The following is a 23,106-nucleotide window of genomic DNA, read 5'->3' on the forward strand; positions in this document are numbered from 1 at the left end:
CATACTCCTAGAAATCTAGCTACCAAACCCATCCTGTGATAGCAGGTATTTCCCCACACTGGGCTAGTCTCGGCACTGCATTGAACTATGAAGAAGTGTGTGGGATCACATGCTGGCAGATTGGCCAGATGCAAGAGACAGCTACCTCAGGACAATGGAACACCTGCCGCTGTGATCACTGCTATGATTTGATTGCCCTATGAAGAGTGATTGAGGAAGATTAAATGATACTCAATGGATTTGGGAGCAAAACATAAACTGCTGGAGGGACTCAGCAGGTCAGGCAGCATCTGTGGAGGGAATAGACAGACGATGTTGAGGGTTGGTGACGAGTCCGAAGAAGGATCCCGACCTGAAACATCATCGGTCTATTCCCTTCATAAATAATGCCTGACCTGCTGAGATCCTCCAGCACGTTGTGCTTTGCTTAAGATTCCCGCATCTGCAGTTCCTCGTGTCTCCTTAGCAGGATGAGAGGTGGTTTCACCTAGACATGTAGGATTCTGAGAAGTGTTAACAGAATTGATGCCAGGAGCTCCTTCTGTCATCTTCTGTATCCATTGTTCTTGGTGTGGGCTCCTATATATCAACGGGTCCAAGCACAGATTGAGCGATTGTTTCACTGAACACTTATGCTTAGTCTGCCTTGGCCTAAGTGATCTCCCGATTGCCAAACATTTTAACTCCCCTTCCCATACTGACCTTTCTGTCCAGTGCCCCGCTCACTGTCAGAGCAAGGCCATACACAAAATGGAGGAACAGCACCTCATATTTCGCTTAGACAGCTTACAACCCAGCGGTATTAATTTTGATTTCTCTCATTTCAAGTAACCCTTGCATTCCCTCTCTCCCTCCCCCACCTGAACCATTCTACCAGTTCCACTGTTCGCATCCTTGTATCCCTTCGTTATCATCTCTACCCCAGCCAACAATGGGCCATTATGGGCTCCACCCTTACTTGGTCATCTGTTGCCAGCCCTGATTTATTCTGGCCGTTTACTCCTGAGATGTTGCCTGATCTGCTGAGTTATTGCAGCATTTGTGCCTACTTTTGGCCTCTTCTGTCAGTCTGGACATAAGGAGTTGACCATACATGACTGAAACGAGGAGAAATCATTTATTGCACATTTTATGATATTAATACTTACTTGCCGACAAGTGAAGTTACCGAGGCTTAACTGCAGTAGATAGGGGGTTGTATGGTCTAAATCGTTATGCAGCCTATAATAAAGAAGAATTTAATCAGAAGTTCAATACGAAGCCAAAGAAATCGACAGGCACGTTGCACTTTACGCTGTTTGCTTATATTAATCAGACTTTCTGGGGCTTAAGACTGTGAAGTAGATAGTCAAAATTAACTGTGCTTTTTTTTCTTAGGAATGAAGCTTACTGATAGAGAAGAAAAGACCTGCAGGTTTGTAGGTTAATTGGCTTCTGTAAATTGTTATTAGTGTGCAACGTATTGTAGGATAGGGGCGGTCATTGGTTGGTGTGGACCCGGTTGCCCAAAGGGCCTGTTGCCATGTTGTATCTCTAAAACTAAACAAAAATTAAAACAAAAGCTTTTAAACAATGCAAAAGGACAAAAGCTGATCATAAATGTACATTTCACCTTCTTTAGTGTTGTCAATAAATGGACGTAATACCTAACGGTGGTGTGAATGGAATCGCCCACATCTAAACACTGTACCACAGGGGGCTTCTAATGCATCATCTTCCTGCAAAGTCATTTACTGGGCGGCACAGTGGTGAAGCGGGTAAACATGCTGCCTCACAATGTCAGAGACCCAGGTTCGATCCTGACCTCTGGTGCTGTCTGTGTGGAGTTTGAACGTTCTCCCCGTGATTGCATTGATCTTCCCTGGGTGCTCCAGTTGCATCCCACATTCCAAAGACGTGCGGGTTTGCAGGTTCATTGGCCTCTGCAAAATTGCCCCGAGTGTGTAGGGAGTGGATGCGAAAATGGGATGACGTAGAACTAGTGTGAACAGGTGATCAATGGTGGGAGCGAAAGACTAAATATGCTGGTTTACAAAGAAGGGCACAAAGTGTTTGAGTAACTCAGCAAGTGAGGCAGCATCCCTGGGGAACATGGAGAGGTGATGTTTCGGGTCAGGACCCCTCTTCAGACCCGATCCAAAATGTCACATTTTCTCCAGAGATGCTACCTAACCCGCTGAGTTATCCTTCAGGATATACATGTTACTCATTCGTCATAAACTCAATTATAAACAAGCTTTCTTTTTCTTATTTTCCTCTGAACATTTCTTGAATAATTCAATCTACGGTGTCAAAATAAAGTTATTGAATTAGATGGCACGGTGACACAGTGGTAGACATGCTGCCTTACAGCGCCAGAGACCCAGGTTCGATCCTGACTATGGGTGCTGTCTGAACGGAGTTTGTATGTTCTCTCTGTGACCGTGTGGGTTTTCTCCGGGTGCTCCGGTTTCCTCCACACTCCAAAGATATACAGGTTTGTAGGTTCATTGGCTTCGGTAAAATTGTAAATTGTCCCTTGTGTTATAGCACTAGGGGTCATCACTGGCCGGTGTGGACTCGGTGGGCCGAAGGGCCTGTTTCCACGCTATATCTCTAAAGTCTACAGTAAAGTCAAGGTCTACAGTATTGCCAACAACTCTGATCCCTTACTTTTCCAGAGTCCTTGAGAAGAGAAGACTGTAGAGGAACAGAATGGCCCCATGACTTCCCTCACCTTTAAACTAATTGCAGAGAAAAGAATGGGTTAGTTCACATTCATTAATAAACTCCACAATTTCATAAACACATGATTATAATGTTTGTTGCAGGATTTCTAAAGCTGGCCATATCACATTCCTTTAGTATTTGTTATTTAGCTTTTAAATTCCGAGACACAAGGACCTGCAGATGCTGGTTTACAAAAAAAGACGAAAAGTGCTGGAGTAACTCAGCGATCCAGGCAAAGTCTCTGGAGGACATGGATAGGTAGCATTTCGGGTTGGGACCTTTCTTCGGACTGATTGTGGGAGGTGGGGGTCGGGGTGGGACAAAACTTGGCAAGTGTTAGGGGGGTGCACATGAGGGGGGGGGGGGGGGTTAGTAGGTAGAGGGTTGGACAATGGCCAGAGTTAAAATGCTTGAGATAAGGTAGAGAAGTGGTGCAAATTGTGAAGGGAGGGATATAATTGGAAGGGGCTGAGGGAAGGGGAGATTTTGTAGCAAGGAACTGCAGATGCTGGTTTAAACCAAAGATAGACACAAAAAGCTGGAGTAACTCAACGGGACAGGCAGCATCTCTGGAGAGAAGGAATGGGTGACGTTTCTGGTGGAGACCTTCCTCAGTCTGAAGAAGGGTCTCGACCCGAAACATCACCCATTCCTTCTCTTCAGAGATGCTGCTTGTCCCACTGGTTACTCCAGCATTTTGTGTCTATCTTCGGAGGAAGGGGAGAAATGGGCCTGAATCCAGGTGGGACACAAGGAAGAGAGGGGTGGGGAGGAGCAACATTTTGCATGTTATCCAAACAGATCAGATAATACAAGACATAAATACAATCAAGCCAAACTCCTTGACTGGAGTCTGGCTTGTTTGTGGCCAGACAATAACTCCATATATTCCCCTTAGCTATTTATTGTACTGGTATACAAGTATAAAAGATACAGTAAAGGGGAAGTGCAGAAGGCAGAATACAGTTCTCAGCATTATAATGCAACAATTCCATAGACAAAGTCCAATGTCCGCAATGGGGTTTTGGTGAATCGGAGTGCGGAATATAGTCCTCAGCAAACCCAGAACACCAGAAAAAGATGGACCGAGCCATGTATTATAGTCATAGAGTGATACAGCGTGGAAACAGGCCCTTCGGCCCAACTTGCCCACACCAGCCAACATGTCCCAACTGCACTAGTCCCAACTGTCAGCATTTGGTCCATATCCCTCCAAGCTTTCCCTATCCGTGTACCTGCCTAATTATCTCTTAAATGTTGGGATAGTTCCAGCCGCAACTACCTCCTCTGGCAGCTTGTTCCACACACCCACCACTCTTTGTGTGAAAAAGTTACCCCTCAGATTCCTATTAAATCTTTTCCCCTTCACCTTGAACCCATGTCCTCTGGTCCTCGATTCCCCCACTCTGGGCAAGAGATTCTGTGCTGCTGCCTGATTTATTCTTCTCATGATTTTATACACCTCTATAATGTTACCCCTCATCCTCCTGCGCTCCAAGGAATAGAGACCCAGTGTCTAAAGACCAGAGACCGGTGAGGTGGGAGGCAGCAACGACAGACACGAGGAGCAAGGCCGGTAGGAGAGTGAACCTGGGTCTTGCCTTCCACGGCCTCGAGGTGGGCCAGCGGGGGACAAAGGTGGACGGGTGAGGAGAGGGACGTTGGATCGCTGGACGATCCAGACAAAGGCAATCAAGGCTGGAGGCCCTGTGGCAGCCTGGGGCTTGCCTGGATTGGGCACCGCACCATCAGACCTAGAGCACTGGACTCTGAACATGGTGTCAAAACCTGGAGCCTCCTGCATGTATTCTTAGTGGACTATTTCTGTACCCGTTGCTATTTGGAGATTGTGCTTCAGCATAGCAAGACTTTATTGAACTGCATGCAAAAAAATAATTTCACTGTGCTTTTGCACATGTGACAATTAAACACCATTGACCATGGATTGAAGGGGCAATTATGTCTCGTCTTTGTACTTACACAGTGTATCTGTTCCATCACAAACTGCTGGAGCTTTGCCTTATCAGTGAAGCTAAAGAGCTGAAGCTGGGGAGAAATAAGGGAAAGATGCATTAGTTCCAAATTTCTTGTACAGGATTTAGAGATAAATTAACAAAAGCTCTTGGAAGTAGAATTCTCAAAACTGTTCTCTTGCCACCCCTCAATGTTGTTGGGAGGTGGGTAAAATGCCAGAGAAATGGGTTGCAGGAGTCCAAGGTTGATGAGAATCATGCCGGGGATGATTGGGCTAACGTATGATGAGCGTTTGATGGCACGGGGCCTGTACTTGCTGGGATTTAGAAGGATGAAGGGGAGACCTCATTCAAACTTACCAAATAGTGAAAGGCCTGGATAGAGTGGATGTGGAGGAGATGTTTTCACTGGTGGGAGAGTCTAGGACCAGAGGGCACAGGCTCAGAATTAAAGGACGTACCTTTAGAAAGGAGATGAGGAGGAATTTCTTTAGTCAGAGGGTGGTGAATCTGTGGAATTCATTGCCACAGACGGCTGTGGAGGCAGTCATTGGATATTTTTACGGTGGAGATAGACAGATTCTCGATTAGTATGGGAATCAGGGGTTATGCGGAGAAGGCAGGAGAATGGGGTTGAGGTGGAAAGATAGATCAGCCGTGATTGAATGGTGGAGTAGACTCGATGGGCCGAATGGCCTAATTCTGCTTCTATGACTTATGAACCTATGAATTCAGTAACGCTGAATTGGTTATCAACTTATCCATGCTTGAGATGGCATCAGGTACTTCTTTAAGTATCTGGTCTGAAGAAGGATCTCGACCCAAAACGTCACCAATTCCTTTTCTCCAGAGATGCTGTCTGACCCGCTGAGCTACTCCAGCTTTTTGTGTCCAACTTCTTTAAGTCATCCAAGCACCTTGTGAGAACCATTCACAATATGTGAATGATTTGTGCGAGTTCAATATGCTCTAAATGAAAGGACTGAAATGAAAGTCCTGTGCATCGCCCTGGAGAAGACGCCATGATTGCCGAAAGTGCTGGAGTAACTCAACAGGTCAGGCAGCATATCTGGACGAGATGGATAGGTGACATTTTGGGTCAGGATCCTTTTTCATCTGGTGTTAAGGCTTCCATAATACTGCATTTGAGTATCAGCAATGACTTTTATGCCTAAGGCTCCAAAGAGGATAGATGCACAATGTTGCCTGACATGAACAACTAGGACTTCAAATAAATTATACTGCTGCCAATACATTTTGATTACAGGTCAAGTAGAAACCACTTAATTCACACTTCACGCACCATCCATAAATGTATTAAATCCTATGCAAATGCCTAGCGGTCTTGCAACATCGGGGGAAACAGACTCCATTTGACCCGTGTGACAGAATTATTGTCCTTTAGCAGCTTGATTTGTTGACTTTCAGAGAGGTAAATCACAGACAGTGTGCTGTGCTTACAGGCTCCTGCACCCGAAAATAATGAGACTGCCGAGACCATTTATTTTCAGTTGCGAAGCAGTGAAGTGTTGCATCTGATGATATTTTTATGTGCAAGCAAGCTTGCTTTAAATGTTCTGTCAAAATATCACAGATTATAACAGAGCTTTATTTGTCGTTCGGTACCGAAGTACCGAATGAAACTACATAGCAGTCATAGAAAAAAAAAAGAACACAAGACACATGACCCCAACACAAACGTCCATCACAGTGACTCCAAACACCCCCTCACTGTGATGGAGGCAACAAAAGTTCCCCTCTCTTCCCCACGCCCACGGACAGACAGCTCGTCCCCGACCGACCCGCACAGTCCCCGCACCGGGCGCTGAAACGTCTCGCGGCCGAACCGGGCGATGAAAGGCCCGCGACCAAGCCTTGCGCAGCTAAGTCCCGCAGCCGAGCCGCACCAGCGGTGAAAAGTCCCACAGCCGAGCCGCACCGAGCGGTGTTAAGTCCCGCAGCCGAGTTGCACCGGGCGGTGTTAAGCCCCGCAGCCGAGCTGCACCGGGCGATATAAAGTAAAGTCCCGCAGCCGAGTTGCACCGGGCGGTGTTAAGCCCCGCAGCCGAGCTGCACCGGGCGGTGTTAAGCCCCGCAGCCGAGCTGCACCGGGCGATGTAAAGTAAAGTCCCGCAGCCGAGTTGCACCGGGCGGTGTTAAGCCCCGCAGCCGAGCTGCACCGGGCGATGTAAGTCCAGCGGCCGAGCCGCACCGGGGGATGTTAGGCCCCGCAGCCGAGCCGCACCCCGCGCCGTGAGGAAGAGAAAAGTTCCCCACACCCACCCACCCACACCCACCCCCCACACACCACCACCCCCTCCCACACATACACAACCAAAAAAATATATATAAAAATCATCCCAACACCAACACTCAACAAAAAAAAGACGGACAGACTGCTAGTCAGCCGCTGCCGTTAGGCCGCCACGCCATTGTGCTCTCTCCTGCCGTATGTGTGTTTATATAAATGCTGAACTTTTTTTTTATATAATAATATATTCTTTACAGAGTACTATGTTTACATGTCTGGGCACCTTTTCAGGTGAGGCAGAGGTTCACTTGCACCTCCTCCAACCTCATCTACTGTATTCGCTGTTCCAGGTACGGACTCCTATATATCAGCGAGACCAAGCGCAGGTTCGGCGATCGTTTCGCGGAACACCTCCGCTCAGTCCACCTAAACCTACCTGATCTCCCTGTTGCTCAACACTTTAACTCCCCCTCCCATACTAACCTTTCTATCCTGGGCCTCCTCCATTGTCAGAGGGGGGCCTTCCTTATCTCTATCTCCCTCTCTCCTGACTCAGTCTGAAGAACTCGAACTGAAATGTCACCCATTCCTTCTATCCAGAGATGCTGCCTGTCCCGCTAAGTATGTGTTACTCCAGCATTTTGTGTCTATGTTTACATTTCTGTTGTGCTGCTGCAAGTAAGAATTTCATTGTTCTGTTTGGGACATATGACAATAAAACACTCTTGACTCTGCTTATCTGCTTAAGGCAACCAGCATCATCAAGGACTCACACCATCCTGGCTACGCTCTCATTTCACACAAAGACAAAAAAAAGCTGGAGTAACTCAGCGGGTCAGACAGTATCTCTGGAGAAAAGGAATAGGTGACATTTTGGGTTGAGACCCTTCTTCACACCCACTTCCTACTCATTTTACACATACTGTCGGGAAGAAGACACAGAAATCTGTAAACAGTGAACACTTGGTTCAAGAATAGCTTCTTCCCGACAACCATCAGGCTGTTGAACGACAAAGCATGAACTAAACTATGAACCATACACTGTCTTTGGTTGCACTAAGGACTTTTGGGCTTTTTTTGCAAAAGTTTTGGAGGTTACTAATTTATTGAAATGTTTTGTTTATTATATGTGATGTGTGATTATTTTGTTAACATCCCCGTTATGCTTGCCCAGAGTAGGGAAATCGAGAACCACATGACATAGCTTTAAGGTGAAGGGGGAAAGATTTAACAGCAATCAGAGGGGTAACTTTGGTGGTGGGTGTATGGAACAAGCTGCCAGAGGAGGTAGTTGAAACAAGGACTATTGCAACATTTAAGAAACAATTAGACAGGTACACGGATAGGACAGGTTCAGAGGGATAAGGGCCAAACGCAGACAGGTGGAACAAGTGTAGATGGGACAAGTTGGTCAGTGTGGGCAAGTTGGGCCGAAGGACCTGTTTCCATGCTGTATGACTATGCTACTGCAAGTGAGCATTTCACTGTTCCTTTGACACGGTATATAAGACAATTAAACATTCTGGCCTCTTAACTGTAGCTTTACTTAAATATGTCCCAGATTTTTAGACAAAATTACAAAATGACAGAATGTTACAGGATGGAAGGAGAGCATTTGGCCTGCAAGGTCAGTACAAGTCCTATATAAAAGCAATCTAACTAATGCCATTGTCCTGCCGTCTGCCTATAGCTCTACAAGTTCCTTCCATTCAGCAGGTAAGATAGTATTTACCGATTAAATGAAATAATAACTTAGCTTAACAGCAGTACGCGTGGGAATGGTCTTACCCGTTCTGTGTAGTTATCGACTTTGTAATTGATTGCAGGAGCAAAATAACATTCAGTGGACACCAAGCAAACAAAGCTCTGGACTCCTTCCCCTGCTGTCCACAAAATGTCAGACAGTGCAGCCGCCAGTGCCTTTTCTTGCTCTTTTTTGCTCACTTTTAGCAGGCTGTAGGCAGATACAGAAAGTGTGAGGTACTGTCATAGAACCATGGTCACCACTTTGTGATCCAAAAATGGTCAGTAGCAACCAAGAGTGAGATGCTCCAGTGGTAGTTTTTTTACCTCAGGTACACATGGAGCCAATTGTTGTTTGGTAAACAGTTGCTAACGAAGTATCAAGGTGTCAGTTTAATGAGGGGCGGCACGGTGGCGCAGAGGTAGAGTTGATGCCTCACTGCGCCAGAGACCTGGGTTTGTTCCTGACTACAGGAGCTGCCTGTATGGAGTTTCTTGTTCTCCTCGTGATCGCATGGCTTTCCTCCCGTTGCTCCAGTTTCCTTCGGCAATCCAAAGATGCGCGAGGTTTGTTGGTTATTATATTTGATCTGTGATTATTTTGTTAACATCCCCGTTATGCTTGCCCAGAGTAGGGAAATCGAGAACCACATGACGTAGGTTAATTAGCTTCTGTAAATCGTCCCTAGTGTGTGGAATAGAACTAGTGTGCGGATGATCGTAGGTCACCACAGACTCGGTGGGCTGAAGAGCCTGTTTCCATGCTGAATCTCTAAACAAAACTACTATGTTGAATGACATTTCCTTCTTCTCCAAGTTCGTAGACATTGGCTGACAAATTTCCTGGACCCTTTGAGTTTCTTGCCCCAACAGCTGCACCATCGTTTCATCCAAATCCCCTTGTTTTATGCTTAATAGCACCAAAGAAAATGAACATGAAAACCATATTTTTGAACTGCTACGATTCTCTTCAGTTTAGCATAGAGATACAGCATGGAAACAGGCCCTTCGGCCTGCCGAGTCCGCGCCAACCAATGATCACCCATGCACTAGTACTATCCTACACACTAGGGACAATTTATAGAAGCCAATTAACCTTCAATCCTGCACATCTTTATAATGTGGGAGGAAACTGGAGCACCGGAGAAAACCCACGGTCTCAGGGAGAATGTGCCAACTCTGTGCAGACACACCCAGTCAAGATCAAAACCGGGTCTCTGGGGCTGTAAGGCAGCAACTCTACCGCTGTGTCACCCTTGTTGCCAACAACTAAATGCCGGAAATTAATTTTTAATTCCTGGAGAATGTTGGATTTTCCCCAGAGTGAATGAGGAATTGTAGAATGTAGAACAGTCCAGCACAGGAACAGCCCACAACGTCTGTGTTGAACATGATTCCAAGTCAAACTACTCTCATCTGCCGACACGTGATCCATATCCCTCAATTCCTTGCATATCCCTGTGCTTAACTAAAAGTCTTATAAATGCCACTATCGTATCGGCCTCCACCATCACGCCTAGCAGTGCGTTCCAGGAATTCATCACCCTCTGTGTAAAGAAACTTGTCCTGCACATCACCTGTAAACTTTCCTGCTCTCACTTCAAAGCTATGCCCTCTAGTCTTTGACATTCCCACCCGAGGAAAAGGATTTTGACTGTCAACCTTTTAATGCCTCTCATAATGTTACATATTTCTATCAGGTTACCCCTCAATCTCCAACGCTCCAGAGAAAACAATCCACGTTTGTCCAACCAGATAAGTTTCTATGGAGATAGAGAAGACTGTAGATGCTGTTATCCTCAGTTTAAAAAAAAAACATGCTGGAGGAACGCTGTGGGTCAGGAGGCATCTGGAAAGGGAAATGGATGGGCGATGTTTTGGGTCAGAAACTCTTCTGAAGAAGGTGAAATGCAGCAAGAGACAATCTGAAAGAACTAACGGGTTGAGCAGCATGTGTGGGTGAAATGAAGAGTCGATGCTTTGGGTCAGGATCTGGCATCAAGACTGAGAGCTCAGAGGAGGGATAGCCAGTGTAAAGTGGAGTGGGGTGGGTGGGGCGGGGGGATAGTGGACATATCCCTGTATCTGTCTGAAGAAGGGCCCTCACCTGAATCATCATCTGTCCATTCACTCCACAGACGCTGTCTGACCCTGAGTTCCTCAGTGGGTCAGACACTGACCCAAATTTATTGACCCAAATAAATGTGTTATTTGCAGTTCGAGGTTCTAGTGTAGCAGAGATCCTTTCCAAGTGTAAGGAGACGCTCAAGAGGAGGGGAGAAGGTCGGGGTCTACTTGAATTTAAAAAAAAATCTTTCTTCATTGTCTTCTTTACCCTGAGATTTGCCGAAGGACTACTGCCCCAAGTGTAATGGGAGTATCTCAAATAGATTCATACAGTCATAGAGTCATACAGCGTGGCCTAACTTTCCCACGCCGACCAACATGCTCCACCAACTCTAGTCCCACCTGCCCGCACTTGGCCCATAACCGTCTAAACCTATCCTTTCCATGTACCTGTCCAAATGTCTCTTAAATGTCATGATATTATCTGCCTCAACAATCTCCCCCAGGTAGCTGGGTCTGTACACCCACCACCCTTTGGGTAAAAAAATAATACCCCTCAGGTTCCTATTAAATCTTTCCCTCCTCAGCTTAAATCTATCTCCTCTGGTTTTCGATTCCCCTAATCCGGGCAAGCATAACAGGGATGCTAACACAATTATCTGTGCATTTACCCGATCTATTCCTCTCATGATTTTGTACAGTTCTATAAGATCACCCCTCATCCTCCTGCACTCCAAAGAATAAAGTACTAGCCTGCTCAACCTCTCCGTATAGCTCATGCCGTTGAGTCCTGGCAACATCCTTGTAAATCTTCTCTGCACCCTTTCCAGCTTGACAACATCTTTCCTATAACATGGTGACCAAATGTCTTACACAATTGTAACATGACCACCCAACTACTAAACTCAATACTCTGACTGATGAAGGCCAATGTGCCAAAAGCATTTTTGACTACCTGAATCATCAGTAAGATCTCATGATTATTTACAGTCAAGATGAGAGGATATGTTTACCGTTTATCATTGTGGTCCTCCACTTCACTATTTCTTGTGAACAGTAAGTGTTTGAGGATGAAAGCTTGCACAGCCATCTGAACAGATCTTGCACCACCCTTCAAAAAGAATGAATAATTTTACAAAACACGTAAACCAATAATATTGACATTCTCCAAAACGTTGAAATCATATTTACAGTTATTATTCTATTTAGAAACATCGAAAATTGAATACTTTAGAGGATGTAGTCCATCATCTTGTATGTTCTCCATGAGACTCTTAAAGCCAGTAAAGGGCATCTTAAACACTTCCTCTTAAATAGTATCTTCCAAACCACAATATATAGGCAAAGAAGTGTCAGAGGAAGTAGTTGAGGCAGGTAGAATAACAACATATAAAATACATTTGGGTAGGTACATTGATAGGGATGATTTGGAAGGGATATGGGCCAAACACAGGTAAATGAGTAGGTAGGAACTGTAGATGCTGGTTTATACCGAAGATAGACACAAAATGCTGGAGTAACTCATCAGGTCAAGCAGTATCTCTGGGGAAAAGGAAAGGGTGATGTTTCGGACAGTCGGAACCCATCTTCACACTGAAAGACAGAGAAGGCCAGAAGAAAGCAGAGCCGGCGACCGATGACCTCAGGAAGGGCGGAGCCCATAAAGTCCCATTGTTGGCGGGTAAATGTGACAAGGTTCGATCGGGCAGCTTGATTGGCATGGACAACTTGGGCCAAAAGGCCATTTTCCATGTTGTATAAGTCAACAAAAACCTCTATTACCCTGAATACGAGAAGCTCAGGAATGTAGATGCCTCCAACACCTCTCTCTCATATATATATATATATATATATATATTGTGGTTTACAAGATGCTATAAAAGATAAAGTGATTAAGATGCACAATTCCTGGGTGTTAAGGATCTAATGGAGAACATGCAACAAGGTGGAATATATCCTTCAGATATACTGCATTTTCAGTATTTCACAGAGCAACCTTACGTTGGCAGAGGTTACCATTCCTTCTTTGTTGGGGTTTCAAAAACCTACGCAAAAGCACTATTGTAGTACCTGCTCACTTTAACCACATTAAATTATAGATTCATTGAATTACATAGGAGTCTTTTCAGCTCATCGGAACCAGAACAACTCCCAGTTAGAGCAGTCACATCAGTACCATTCCCCACTCCTCCCCCAAAGCCCGAGACATTAACTTCTCTCAGGTAGCTAACCAATTCTCTTTTGAAGACTCTGTTTCTGTTGTTACCATCTCACCAAGCAATAAATTTTAGGTGATAACTAGCCTCTACAGTAAAAAATAATTTCCTTACATTGCCATTTTATATTTTATTATTAATATTTTATATTAAATCCGTATCCTCTAATATTGGAAACGTCTGTCAAAAGAACTTTAGCCTGGATAGAGAGGATGTTTCCACTAGTGGGAGAGTCGAGGACCGGAGGGCACAGCCTCAGAATAAAAGGACGTACCTTTGCAAAGGAGATGAGGAGGAATTTCTTTAGTCAGAGAGTGGTGAATCTAGGGAATTCATTGTAACAGACGGCTGTGGAGGCCAAGTCAATGGATATTTTTATGTTGGGGATTGACAAATTCTTGATTAGTACGGGTGTCAGAGGTTATGGGGAGAAGGCAGGGGAATGGGATTGAGAGGGAAAGATAGATCAGCCATGATTGAATGGTGGAGTAGACTTGATGGACCGAATGGCCTTGTTCTACTCCTAGAACTTATGACATGAACCTGCTAATTTCTAAACTCCTCATGGTTTGTGTACCTCCATCAAATTCCCTCCCAATCTTCTTTGCTCTGAGCAGAACAAATTCAGCTTCTGCAGTCGAACCAAGTTGCTGAAATCCCCCAACCCTGAAACCATTCCAGTATATAGTCCCTACCCTCTCTGGTGCTGTAAAGCAGCAACTCTACCGCCGCGCATCTGCCACTTACTGGTTGGGAGACTTCTTCGATTCAAAACGGCACCTAGTCATGTTCTTCATAAATGCTGCCTGACCTGCTGTTACTCCAACACTTTGTGTCCTTTTGTTTATTAACCAGCATCTGCAGTTCTCTGTATCTAAATAAAAATTGGACATTGGACCGTCTAAGCATTGACTGGTGCTCTGGATAGGAAATCTGTGGTGGAACAGAGGCGCAGCTGCTAGAGCTGCTGCCTCACAGCACCAGAGACCCGGGTTCGATCCTGACTACGGGTGCTGTCTGTACGGAGTTTGCACGTTCTCCGTGACCACGTGGGATTTCTCCGAGTGCTCCGGTTTCCTCCTGAATTCCAAAAATGTGCAGGTTTGTAGGTTAATTGGCTTCTGTAAATTGTCCCTAGTGTGTAGGATAGAACTAGTGTACAGGTCAGCACAGACTCGGTGGGCCAAAGGGTCTGTTTCCACACTGTATCTCTAAACTGTGAAAGCCATTCTAGGGCATCAGACCATGCTCCAGCCACCCAATGTCCAATCTTTACTCCATGTTAAATGTTCAGGTATTTTGGGAAACTTGAAAGTCAGAGTACACAGTTCATTCGATAAACTTCTGTTGATTTTTTGCAGTGATAATGACTGAGCCCAGTGACAGATTTCTCCAAGAACCACACATCAGGATGCAGAAACTATCCCCATCCCATCAAATGAAAAAGACTTTGGTAGAACTGACCCTTTCTGCCTCCAAAGCATACGACAAGTCTGAATAAGGGTCTCGGAATCTGAAGTGAGATTTCCTCCATTCGTAATTGAAAACTTGAAATGCCGTTCCAAAAAGAATATTCCTTAGTGCCTGTATTTAAGAAAAAACACAATAACCACAATAATACTCATGATAGGCATAAAATGCTGGATTAACACAGCGGGCAGACTGCCTGATCCATTGAGATACTCCAGCACTTTGTGTCTATTTTTGGTGTAAACCAGCATTTATAGTTCATTTTTATTACAATAATACTAATGGCTGTTATACAATTTACGAAGGCTTGTTTCAAACTACAAAATGGATGTACCGTTTACAGAATGTGTAAGAAGGAACTGCAGATGCTGGTTCAAACCGAAGATAGACACAAAATGCTGGAGTAACTCAGCGGGACAGGCAGCATCTCCGGAGAGACTTTCTTCAGACTGAAAGTCACGGGCATCGGTTCAAACGGGGCGGTGCGATGGTGCAGCAGTAGAGCCGCTGCCTTGCAGCACCAGAAACCCAGGTTCGATCAAGAATCTATCTATCTCTGCCTTAAATATATCCACTGACTTGGCCGGTCTGTGGCATTCTGTGACAAAGAATTCCACAGATTCACCACCCTCTGACTAAGGAAATTCCTCCTCATCACCTTCCTAAAAGAACATCCTTTAATTCTGAGGCTATGACCTCTAGTCCTAGACTAGAGGGTGCTCCGGTTTTCTCCCACACCGCAAAGACGTACAGGTTTGTAGGTGAATTGGCTTCGGTAAAAATTGTCAAATGTCCCTAGTCTGTAATGTGCGCTAGTCTAACGGGGATCGCCGGTAGGTGCGGACCCGGTGGGCTGAAGGGTCTGTTTCCATGCTGTATCTCCCAACTAAACTAAACAATCACAATAATCCTAATGATAGACATAAATTGCTGGAGTAACTCAGCGGGTCGGGCAGCATCTCTGAAGGTCATGGATAGGTGACGTTTCGGATCGGGACCCTTCTTCAGACTGATTGTTGTAGGGGGGAGAATGCAGCAAGAGAGGTGGGGACGGGACAAAGCACTGTGCCACACAGTTCTATCAGCAAGTGCCTCAAATCTTTCATCCATTTGCTTTTCACTTTGGAAATGGCAAATAGGAGACATGCTCTAAAAATACACGTGGCTATTGTTGTTGAACAAGAGTTGGAATAACTAACGAGTATTTCAGTGTGACACACTCCCCTATTCATGGGAAACACAAATATATCGAATATCTCATTTACCTTTTGTCCAAGATCAAACATAGACGATTGTGAGTCACTAAGTGATATCACATTCAGACAGAGATTGTGTTCCTTAAGTTCTTTGTTGAAATTCTCAGGTCCAGACTTAGGTTTATTATTGTCACGTGTAACAAAGTACAGTGAAATGTGTTGTTTTGCATGCTATCCAAACAGGTGTATAAAAACACGAGGGGCATGAACGAGTAGACACACAAAATCCATTGCCCAGGGTCGGGGAATCAAGAACCGCATAAGTTTAAGGTGAAGGGGGAAAGATTGAATAGGAATCTGAGGGGTAGCTTTTTCACACAAAGGGTGGCTAGTATATGGAACAAGCTACAGATTAAGAAACAATTAGGCAGGTACATGGACAGGACAGGTTTAGAGAGAGATGGGCCAAACGCAGGCAGGTGGGACTAGCGTAGATGGGACATGTTGGTCGGTGTGGGCAAGTTGGGCTGAAGGGTCAGTTTCCACGCTCTACGAGATCAGATATACCATACATAAATACAATCAAGTCAAACTCAAGTACAACAGGTAGAGCAGAAGGGAAGATACAGAGTGCAGCATATAGTTCCCAGCATTATAGTACATCAGTTCCAGAGACAAAGTCAAATGTCCACAGTGAGGTAGAGGATAATTGAACTGTACCCTAGCTTATGGAAGGACCGTTCAGAAGCCTGATAAATAATGTACTGAGCTTGAGTGAGCTGAAATGTGCAGGATCGAAGGAACCAGAAGTTTTCCCTGAGACTATCAGGAAGTAGAGGGTGACACGGAGGGATTTCTTGTCAGATTTAGAGTTTAATCCGAGCAAGTGTGAGGTATTGCATTTTGGCAAGTCAAATATTTTAATATAGTTTAGTTTAGAGATACAGCGCGGAAACAGGCCCTTCGGCCCACCGAGTCCGTGCCGAGCAGTGATCACCCCATACACCAGCACTATCCGACACACTAGTGACAATTTACAACTTTTACCAAAGCCAAATAACCTAAAAAACAGTACATCTTTGGAGTGTGGGAAGAAACCGGAGCACCCAAGGAAAACCCATGCGGTCACAAGGGACAATGTACAAACTCCATATAGACAGCACCCGTACCCAGGATCGAACCCGGGTTTCTGGTGCTGTAAGGCAGCAACCCTACCGCTGCACCACTCTAAAAGGCAATTTGCACTCAACCAATTAACCTAGAAATCCGCACATCTTTAGGATGTGGGAGGAAAGAGGAAAATGTAAGGGAAAAGTCTACAATTAATGGCGTGACCCTTAACAACATTGATGAACAGAGGGATCTTGGGATCGCTGGAAGTGTTAACACAAGTAGATGGTGCGATAAAGAAGGCATATGATATGCTTGCTTTCATTGGTCGGGGATAAAGGTAGCACAGTGAGTGACATTGTGGGATAGAACTAGACAATAGACAATAGACAATAGGTGCAGGAGTAGGCCATTCAGCCCTTCGAGCCAGCACCGCCATTCAATGCGCTCATGGCTGATCACTATCAATCAGTACCCCGTTCCTGCCTTCTCCCCATACCCCCTCACTCCGCTATCCTTAAGAGCTCTATCCAGCTCTCTCTTGAAAGCATCCAACGAACTGGCCTCCACTGCCTTCTGAGGCAGAGAATTCCACACCTTCACCACCCTCTGACTGAAAAAGTTCTTCCTCATCTCCGTTCTAAATGGCCTACCCCTTATTCTCAAACTGTGGCCCCTTGTTCTGGACTCCCCCAACATTGGGAACATGTTATCTGCCTCTAATGTGTCCAATCCCCTAATTATCTTATATGTTTCAATAAGATCCCCCCTCATCCTTCTAAATTCCAGTGTATACAAGCCCAATCGCTCCAGCCTTTCAACATACGACAGTCCCGCCATTCCGGGAATTAATCTAGTGAACCTACGCTGCACGCCCTCCATAGCAAGAATATCCTTCCTCAAATTTGGAGACCAAAACTGCACACAGTACTCCAGGTGCGGTCTCACCAGGGCCCGGTACAACTGTAGAAGGACCTCTTTGCTCCTATACTCAACTCCTCTTGTTACGAAGGCCAACATTCCATTGGCTTTCTTCACTGCCTGCTGAACCTGCATGCTTCCTTTCATTGACTGATGCACTAGGACACCCAGATCTCGTTGAACTCCCCCTCCTCCTAGTGGGAATGAGTGATCGATGGTCGGCGTGGACTCGTTGGACCGAAGGGCCCATTTCCATGCTGGATCAGTGTCAGATACCTGGGTTCGATCCAGACCTCAAGTGCCCGTCTGTGTGGAGTTTGCGTGTTCTCCCACGGGTTTCCTCCAGCTGCTCCGGTTCCCTCGCTCATCTCAAAGACGTGCGGGTTTGTGGATTAATTGGCCCTCTGTAAATGGACTCTCGTGTGCAGGGAATGGACACGAAAGTGGAATAACAAAGAACGAGTGCGATCGGGTGATCGATGGTCGGTGCGGACTCAGTGGGCCGAAGGGCCTGTTTCCATGCTGTGTCTCTGAACTAACCTAACCTAAACAGAGGGGAAGAAGCTGTTCCCGAGTCTGGTGGGTGCGCGCGACTCGGCTTCTGCACTTTCTGCCGGTGCCTTCTGATAAGTGGAACTCTCAATGGTTTCCTCCTCAATTGAGGAAAACTACAAGAAATGAACCGACTTACCACTGCCTCCTCTAATGTGATGGGCAAGCCACCCAGGCTGGTGGGCACAAGGAATGTCTTTGGGATGGAATAGGGCGTGTTGAATGGAACGAGGTACCCACTAGGTTTGGCACTGACACCCGGAGGTGCCCCTGCACCATCTTCACTCTCACCTTCCACTTTATGGCTGTCCTGATATTTCTGCGTAAAAGGAGAACAAAGGGTCTGTCAACGCAGTCTAGCACCAGAGGGCAGAGCCTCAGAATAAAAGGATGGACCTTTAGGAAGGAGACGAGGAGGAATTTCTTTAGTCAGAAGGTGATGAATCTGTGGAAATCTTGCCACAGAGGGCTGTGGAGGCCAAGTCATCGGATATTTTTTAAGGCTCAGATTGATAGATTCTTGATTAGCACGGATGTCAGTGGTTATGGGGAGAAGGCAGGAGAATGGGGTTGAGAGGGGAGGATGGATCAGCCATGATTGAATGGCAGAGTAGATGTGATGGGTCGAATTCTGCTCCTATCACTTATGAACATGAACTCAAGCATCCACTCTTGTTGATTTTAAAGATCAATTTGGATGCAAAAGAGATTAGGGAACATCTTTTATGGAGACACAAGGGACTGCAGATGCTAGAATCATCAGCATACCACAAAGTGCTGGAGGAACTCAGCAGGTCAGGCAGCATCTGTGGTGGGAATGAACACATGGCGTTTCCGGGCAGGACCCTTCTTCAGACTGATTGTGGTAGAGGAAAGAAAGCTGGAAAAGAGAGGTGGGGGAAGAACAAAGCCTGGCAAGTGATAGGTGGTTTGATAGTTTTAGTTTATTGTCATGTATACTGAGGTACAGTGAAAAGCTTTTTTGTTGCATGCTATCCAGTCAGAGAAAAGATTATTCATGATCACAATCGAGCTGTCCACAGTTACAGATACATGATAAAGGGAATACCGTTTTGTGCAAGATAAAGTCTAGTAAAGTCCAATGAAAGACAGTGTGAGGGTCTCCAATGAGGTAGAGGGGAGGTCAGGACCGTCTCTCTAGTTGGTGATAGGATAGTTCAGTTGCCTGATAACAGCTGGGAAGAAACTGTCCCTGAATCTGGAGGTGTGCGTTTTCACACTTCTGCACCTCTTGCCTGATGGGAGGGTAGAGAGAGTGATGAGACTGGTCCTTGATTATACTGTTGGCCTTGCTGAGGCAGATTCAGTTGCCTGATAACAGCTGGGAAGAAACTGTCCTTGAATCTGGAATGCCTTAGATACAAGAGAGGAAAGGGGGGGGGTGCTTTGATCAGCAGATGGGTGGACAAAGGATAGAGATGAAAAGGAGACAGATAAGGAGAGGAGAAGAATGAACTGAAGCCAGATGGAGGGATATGGGTGGAAGGGGATGGAGGGGGAGCGGAAAATAAAAAGGTGAGCGGATAGAACCGAGTGTAGAAAGGGTGGGAAAGGACTGGGGCGGGAGAGTGGGAGAATCTTTTATACTTACCCTCTGACTCTTGATAACGTCTGCTTGTAACAGATCAATGTAATTCTGTGTGGAACCACTTGTTATTTTTTTAACTTGCAATTCATCGTTATACAAAGCCATGGTGTGACAGAGGTGAAAGGGAATCAGGGCCTGGCAGGAGGGTCCTCAGGTGACACGGCAGTCAGCTTTGTCTTAGCTCTCTCCTCTCGCCCTGTATGGTGTTAGTGCTGTTGCTGTGAGCCTCAAAGCACCTGAACTGCAGGTAATTAAGGAATCACTCATCACCTCTGTCTGTGGCAAAACAATGGGGGTGAACTCCTGGTGACGGTTCACAGCCAGAGAAAGAAAATATTCCAGACGTCACTTGTACTAAACTCAACAGCAATTTCATTGATTACCTTGTCACTAAGCTGGAAGCTTCCAATTGCTTTAGAATTTAGAGTTTAAAGAGAAAGGTACATAGATAGGAAAGGTTTAGTTGGATATGGATCGATGAGGGCAAATGGGACTAGTTCAGTTGAGTTTGTTTATTTAGTTTAGTTTAGAAATACAAGGGAGAGTCTGTGGATATAGTGTACCTGGACTTTCAGAGAGCCTTTGGTAAGGTCCCACATAGGAGATTAGTGGGCAAAATTAGAGCACATGGTATTGGGGGTAGGGTACTGACATGGATAGAAAATTGGTTGGCAGACAGAACGCAAAGATTGGGGATAAATGGGTCCCTTTCAGAATGGCAGGTAGTGACTAGTGGGGTACCGCAAGGCTCGGTGCTGGGACCGCAGCTATTTACAATATACATTAATGATTTAGATAAAGGGATTAAAAGAAACATTAGCAAATTTGCAGATGATACAAAGCTGGGTGGCAGTGTGAACTGTGAGGAGGATGCTATGAGAATGCAGGGTGACTTGGACAGGTTGGGCGAGCGGGCAGATGCAGTTTAATGTGAGGTTATCCACTTTGGTGGAAAGAACGGGAAGGCAGTTTGTTATCTGAATGGTGTCGTTAGGAAAAGGGGACGTACAACAAGATCTGGGTGACTTTGTACATCAGTCACTGAAAGTAAGCATGCAGGTACAGCAGGCAGTGAAGAAAGCTAATGGCATGTTGGCCTTTCTAACTAGAGGAGTTGAGTATAGGAGCAAAGAGGTCCTTCTGCAGTTTTGCAGGGCCCTGGTGAGACCACACCTGGAGTATTGTGTGCAGTTTTGGTCTCCAAATTTGAGGAAGGAGATTCTTGCTATTGAGAGAGTGCAGTGTAGGTTCACGAGGTTAATTCCCGGGATGGTTGACTGTCATATGTTGAAAAAATGGAGCGACTGGGTTTGTATACACTGGAATTTAGAAAGATGAGAGGAGATTGTATTGAAGCATACAAGATTATTAAGGGATTGGACACGCTAGAGGCAGGAAACATGTTCCCAATGTTGGGGGAGTGCAGAACCTGGGGCCACGGTTTAAGAATAATGGGTAGGCCACTTAGAACGGAGATGAGGAAAAACATTTTCACCCAGAGAGTTGTGAATCTGTGGAACTCTCTGCCTCAGAAGGCAGTGGAGGCCAATTATCTGGATGCTTTCAAGAGAGAGTTAGATAGAGCTCTTAAAGATAGCGGAGTCAAGGGATGTAGGAAAATAACTGCAGATGCTGGTACAAATCGAAGGTATCACAAAATGCTTGAGAAACTGCAGGTCAGGCAGCATCTCTGGAGAGAAGGAATGGGTGACGTTTCAGGTCGAGGCCCTTCTTCAGACTGAAGATCATCTGAAGAAGGGCCTCGACCCAAAACGTCACACATTCCTTCTCTCCAGAGATGCTGCCTGACCCACTGAGTTACTCCAGCATTTTGTGATACCTTCACGGAGTCAGGGGATATGGGAAGAAGGCAGGAACGGGGCACTGATTGTGGATGATCAGCCATGATCACAGTGAATGGCGGTGCTGGCTCGAAGGGCCAAATGGCCTCCTCCTGCACCTATTGTCTAAACCATGAGGTGGTGTGACGATGCTTAGAATATTTAAATCACTTACCTTCACAACCGTGTCCTTGAATTGTAATCTGTGAATAAAGCAAATATTACAATTTAGTATCAAAGTCAAGTTTGCTAGCAGAGACCTGCTCTCACAATAAAGTTCCCATTCTTGGTTTCCTCCCACTTCCCAAAGACATGGCAGTGTGTAGGTTTATTGGCTTCTGTAAATTGCCCCTGGTGTGTAGGGAGTGGATAGGAAAGTTGGATAACATAGAACTGGTGTGAACGGGTGATCGCTGGTCAGCTTGGATTCGGTGGGCCGAAGGTTCGCTTCCATGCTGCATCTCTAAACTAAAGTGCTAAGGATTTCCAGCAGATGGGAGAGAAAACCGAGTTAGGTGGGGGGGGGGGGGATCACATATTACCCTTGTTGGCTGAAGATTCCTCGCCACTTGCTGAGATTGCCAATCTTGCTGGTGATTGCATCCAGGTCTTGTTCGCTGAAGTGGCCATCTCGATTGCCCAGTTCTTTGTCCATCTGCGGGTTACATACATGCAGCAGTGACCAGTGTCAACAAGCAACATCCCAGTTCTCACTGCCCTGATGCTGATCAGCCATGCAGTTTAGTTAACAGGGCGACTGATCTAACATCAAGCCAGCTCCGGGATCTCAGGTACTCTATCATATTGCGTTAAATAATTCACCGCCTCTCAGAGAATTGCTCCTCTCCCTCTAACCATCTCGAGATGAATAGTAAAGTCGAGGGCAAAGATTTTTCATTCAGAAAAGACGTATCTGGTCTCACTCAGATAAATAATTCAACCAAGAGAGGTGTATTACTGCATTAAAGTTACTTGCACAGCGGCGCAATGGTAGATTTGCTGCCTCACAGCGCCAGAGACCCGGGTTTGATCCTGACTATGGATGCTGCTGTACGGCCATTTGGCAAGTTTAGTTTAGAGATACAGCATGGTAATAGGCCCTTCGGCCCATCGAGTCCACGCTGACCAGTGATCACCTATACACTAGTTCTAGCCTACACACTGGTGACAATTTACAGAAGCTAATTAACCTACAAACCCGCACGTCTTTGGAATGTGGAGGAAACCGGAGCACCCGGGGAAAACCCACGTGGTCACGGGGAGAACATACAAACTCCATACTGTAAGATTTGAGAAGTTTTCCCTCATTCTGAAAGCAACACCAAACCAAAGAGCTGCAGTTTGGACATTTTAAACGGGAGACTGGGGCTGATAGCGGAGAAAAGCTGCGGTCAGATTACCAAAGGATGTCACAATCCGTGGGTCCTAAAATGGCCGCAGGACCTCGT

At 45.7% G+C, this 23,106-nt stretch overlaps 1 protein-coding gene across 1 annotated transcript in view; it reads right to left on the reverse strand.

Annotated features, from left to right (window-relative positions):
* The window catches only part of mindy4b (MINDY family member 4B), a 32,089-nt gene extending 9,776 nt beyond the window's left edge, over positions 1 to 22,313 (reverse strand). The window contains exons 1-9 of the mRNA XM_078409894.1: positions 22,201 to 22,313; positions 21,834 to 21,861; positions 18,348 to 18,527; positions 14,424 to 14,543; positions 11,757 to 11,854; positions 8,722 to 8,887; positions 4,690 to 4,755; positions 2,653 to 2,723; positions 1,149 to 1,221 (exon numbers count right to left, since the gene is read on the reverse strand). Coding sequence (XP_078266020.1) covers positions 1,149 to 1,221; positions 2,653 to 2,723; positions 4,690 to 4,755; positions 8,722 to 8,887; positions 11,757 to 11,854; positions 14,424 to 14,543; positions 18,348 to 18,527; positions 21,834 to 21,861; positions 22,201 to 22,313 — 915 coding nt within the window. The remainder of the gene's footprint in view (positions 1 to 1,148; positions 1,222 to 2,652; positions 2,724 to 4,689; positions 4,756 to 8,721; positions 8,888 to 11,756; positions 11,855 to 14,423; positions 14,544 to 18,347; positions 18,528 to 21,833; positions 21,862 to 22,200) is intronic.
* Positions 22,314 to 23,106: the final 793 nt, after the last annotated feature.

This window comes from Rhinoraja longicauda, chromosome 13 (genome assembly GCF_053455715.1).
Source record: "Rhinoraja longicauda isolate Sanriku21f chromosome 13, sRhiLon1.1, whole genome shotgun sequence".
Classification (NCBI taxonomy): Eukaryota; Metazoa; Chordata; class Chondrichthyes; order Rajiformes; family Arhynchobatidae; genus Rhinoraja; species Rhinoraja longicauda.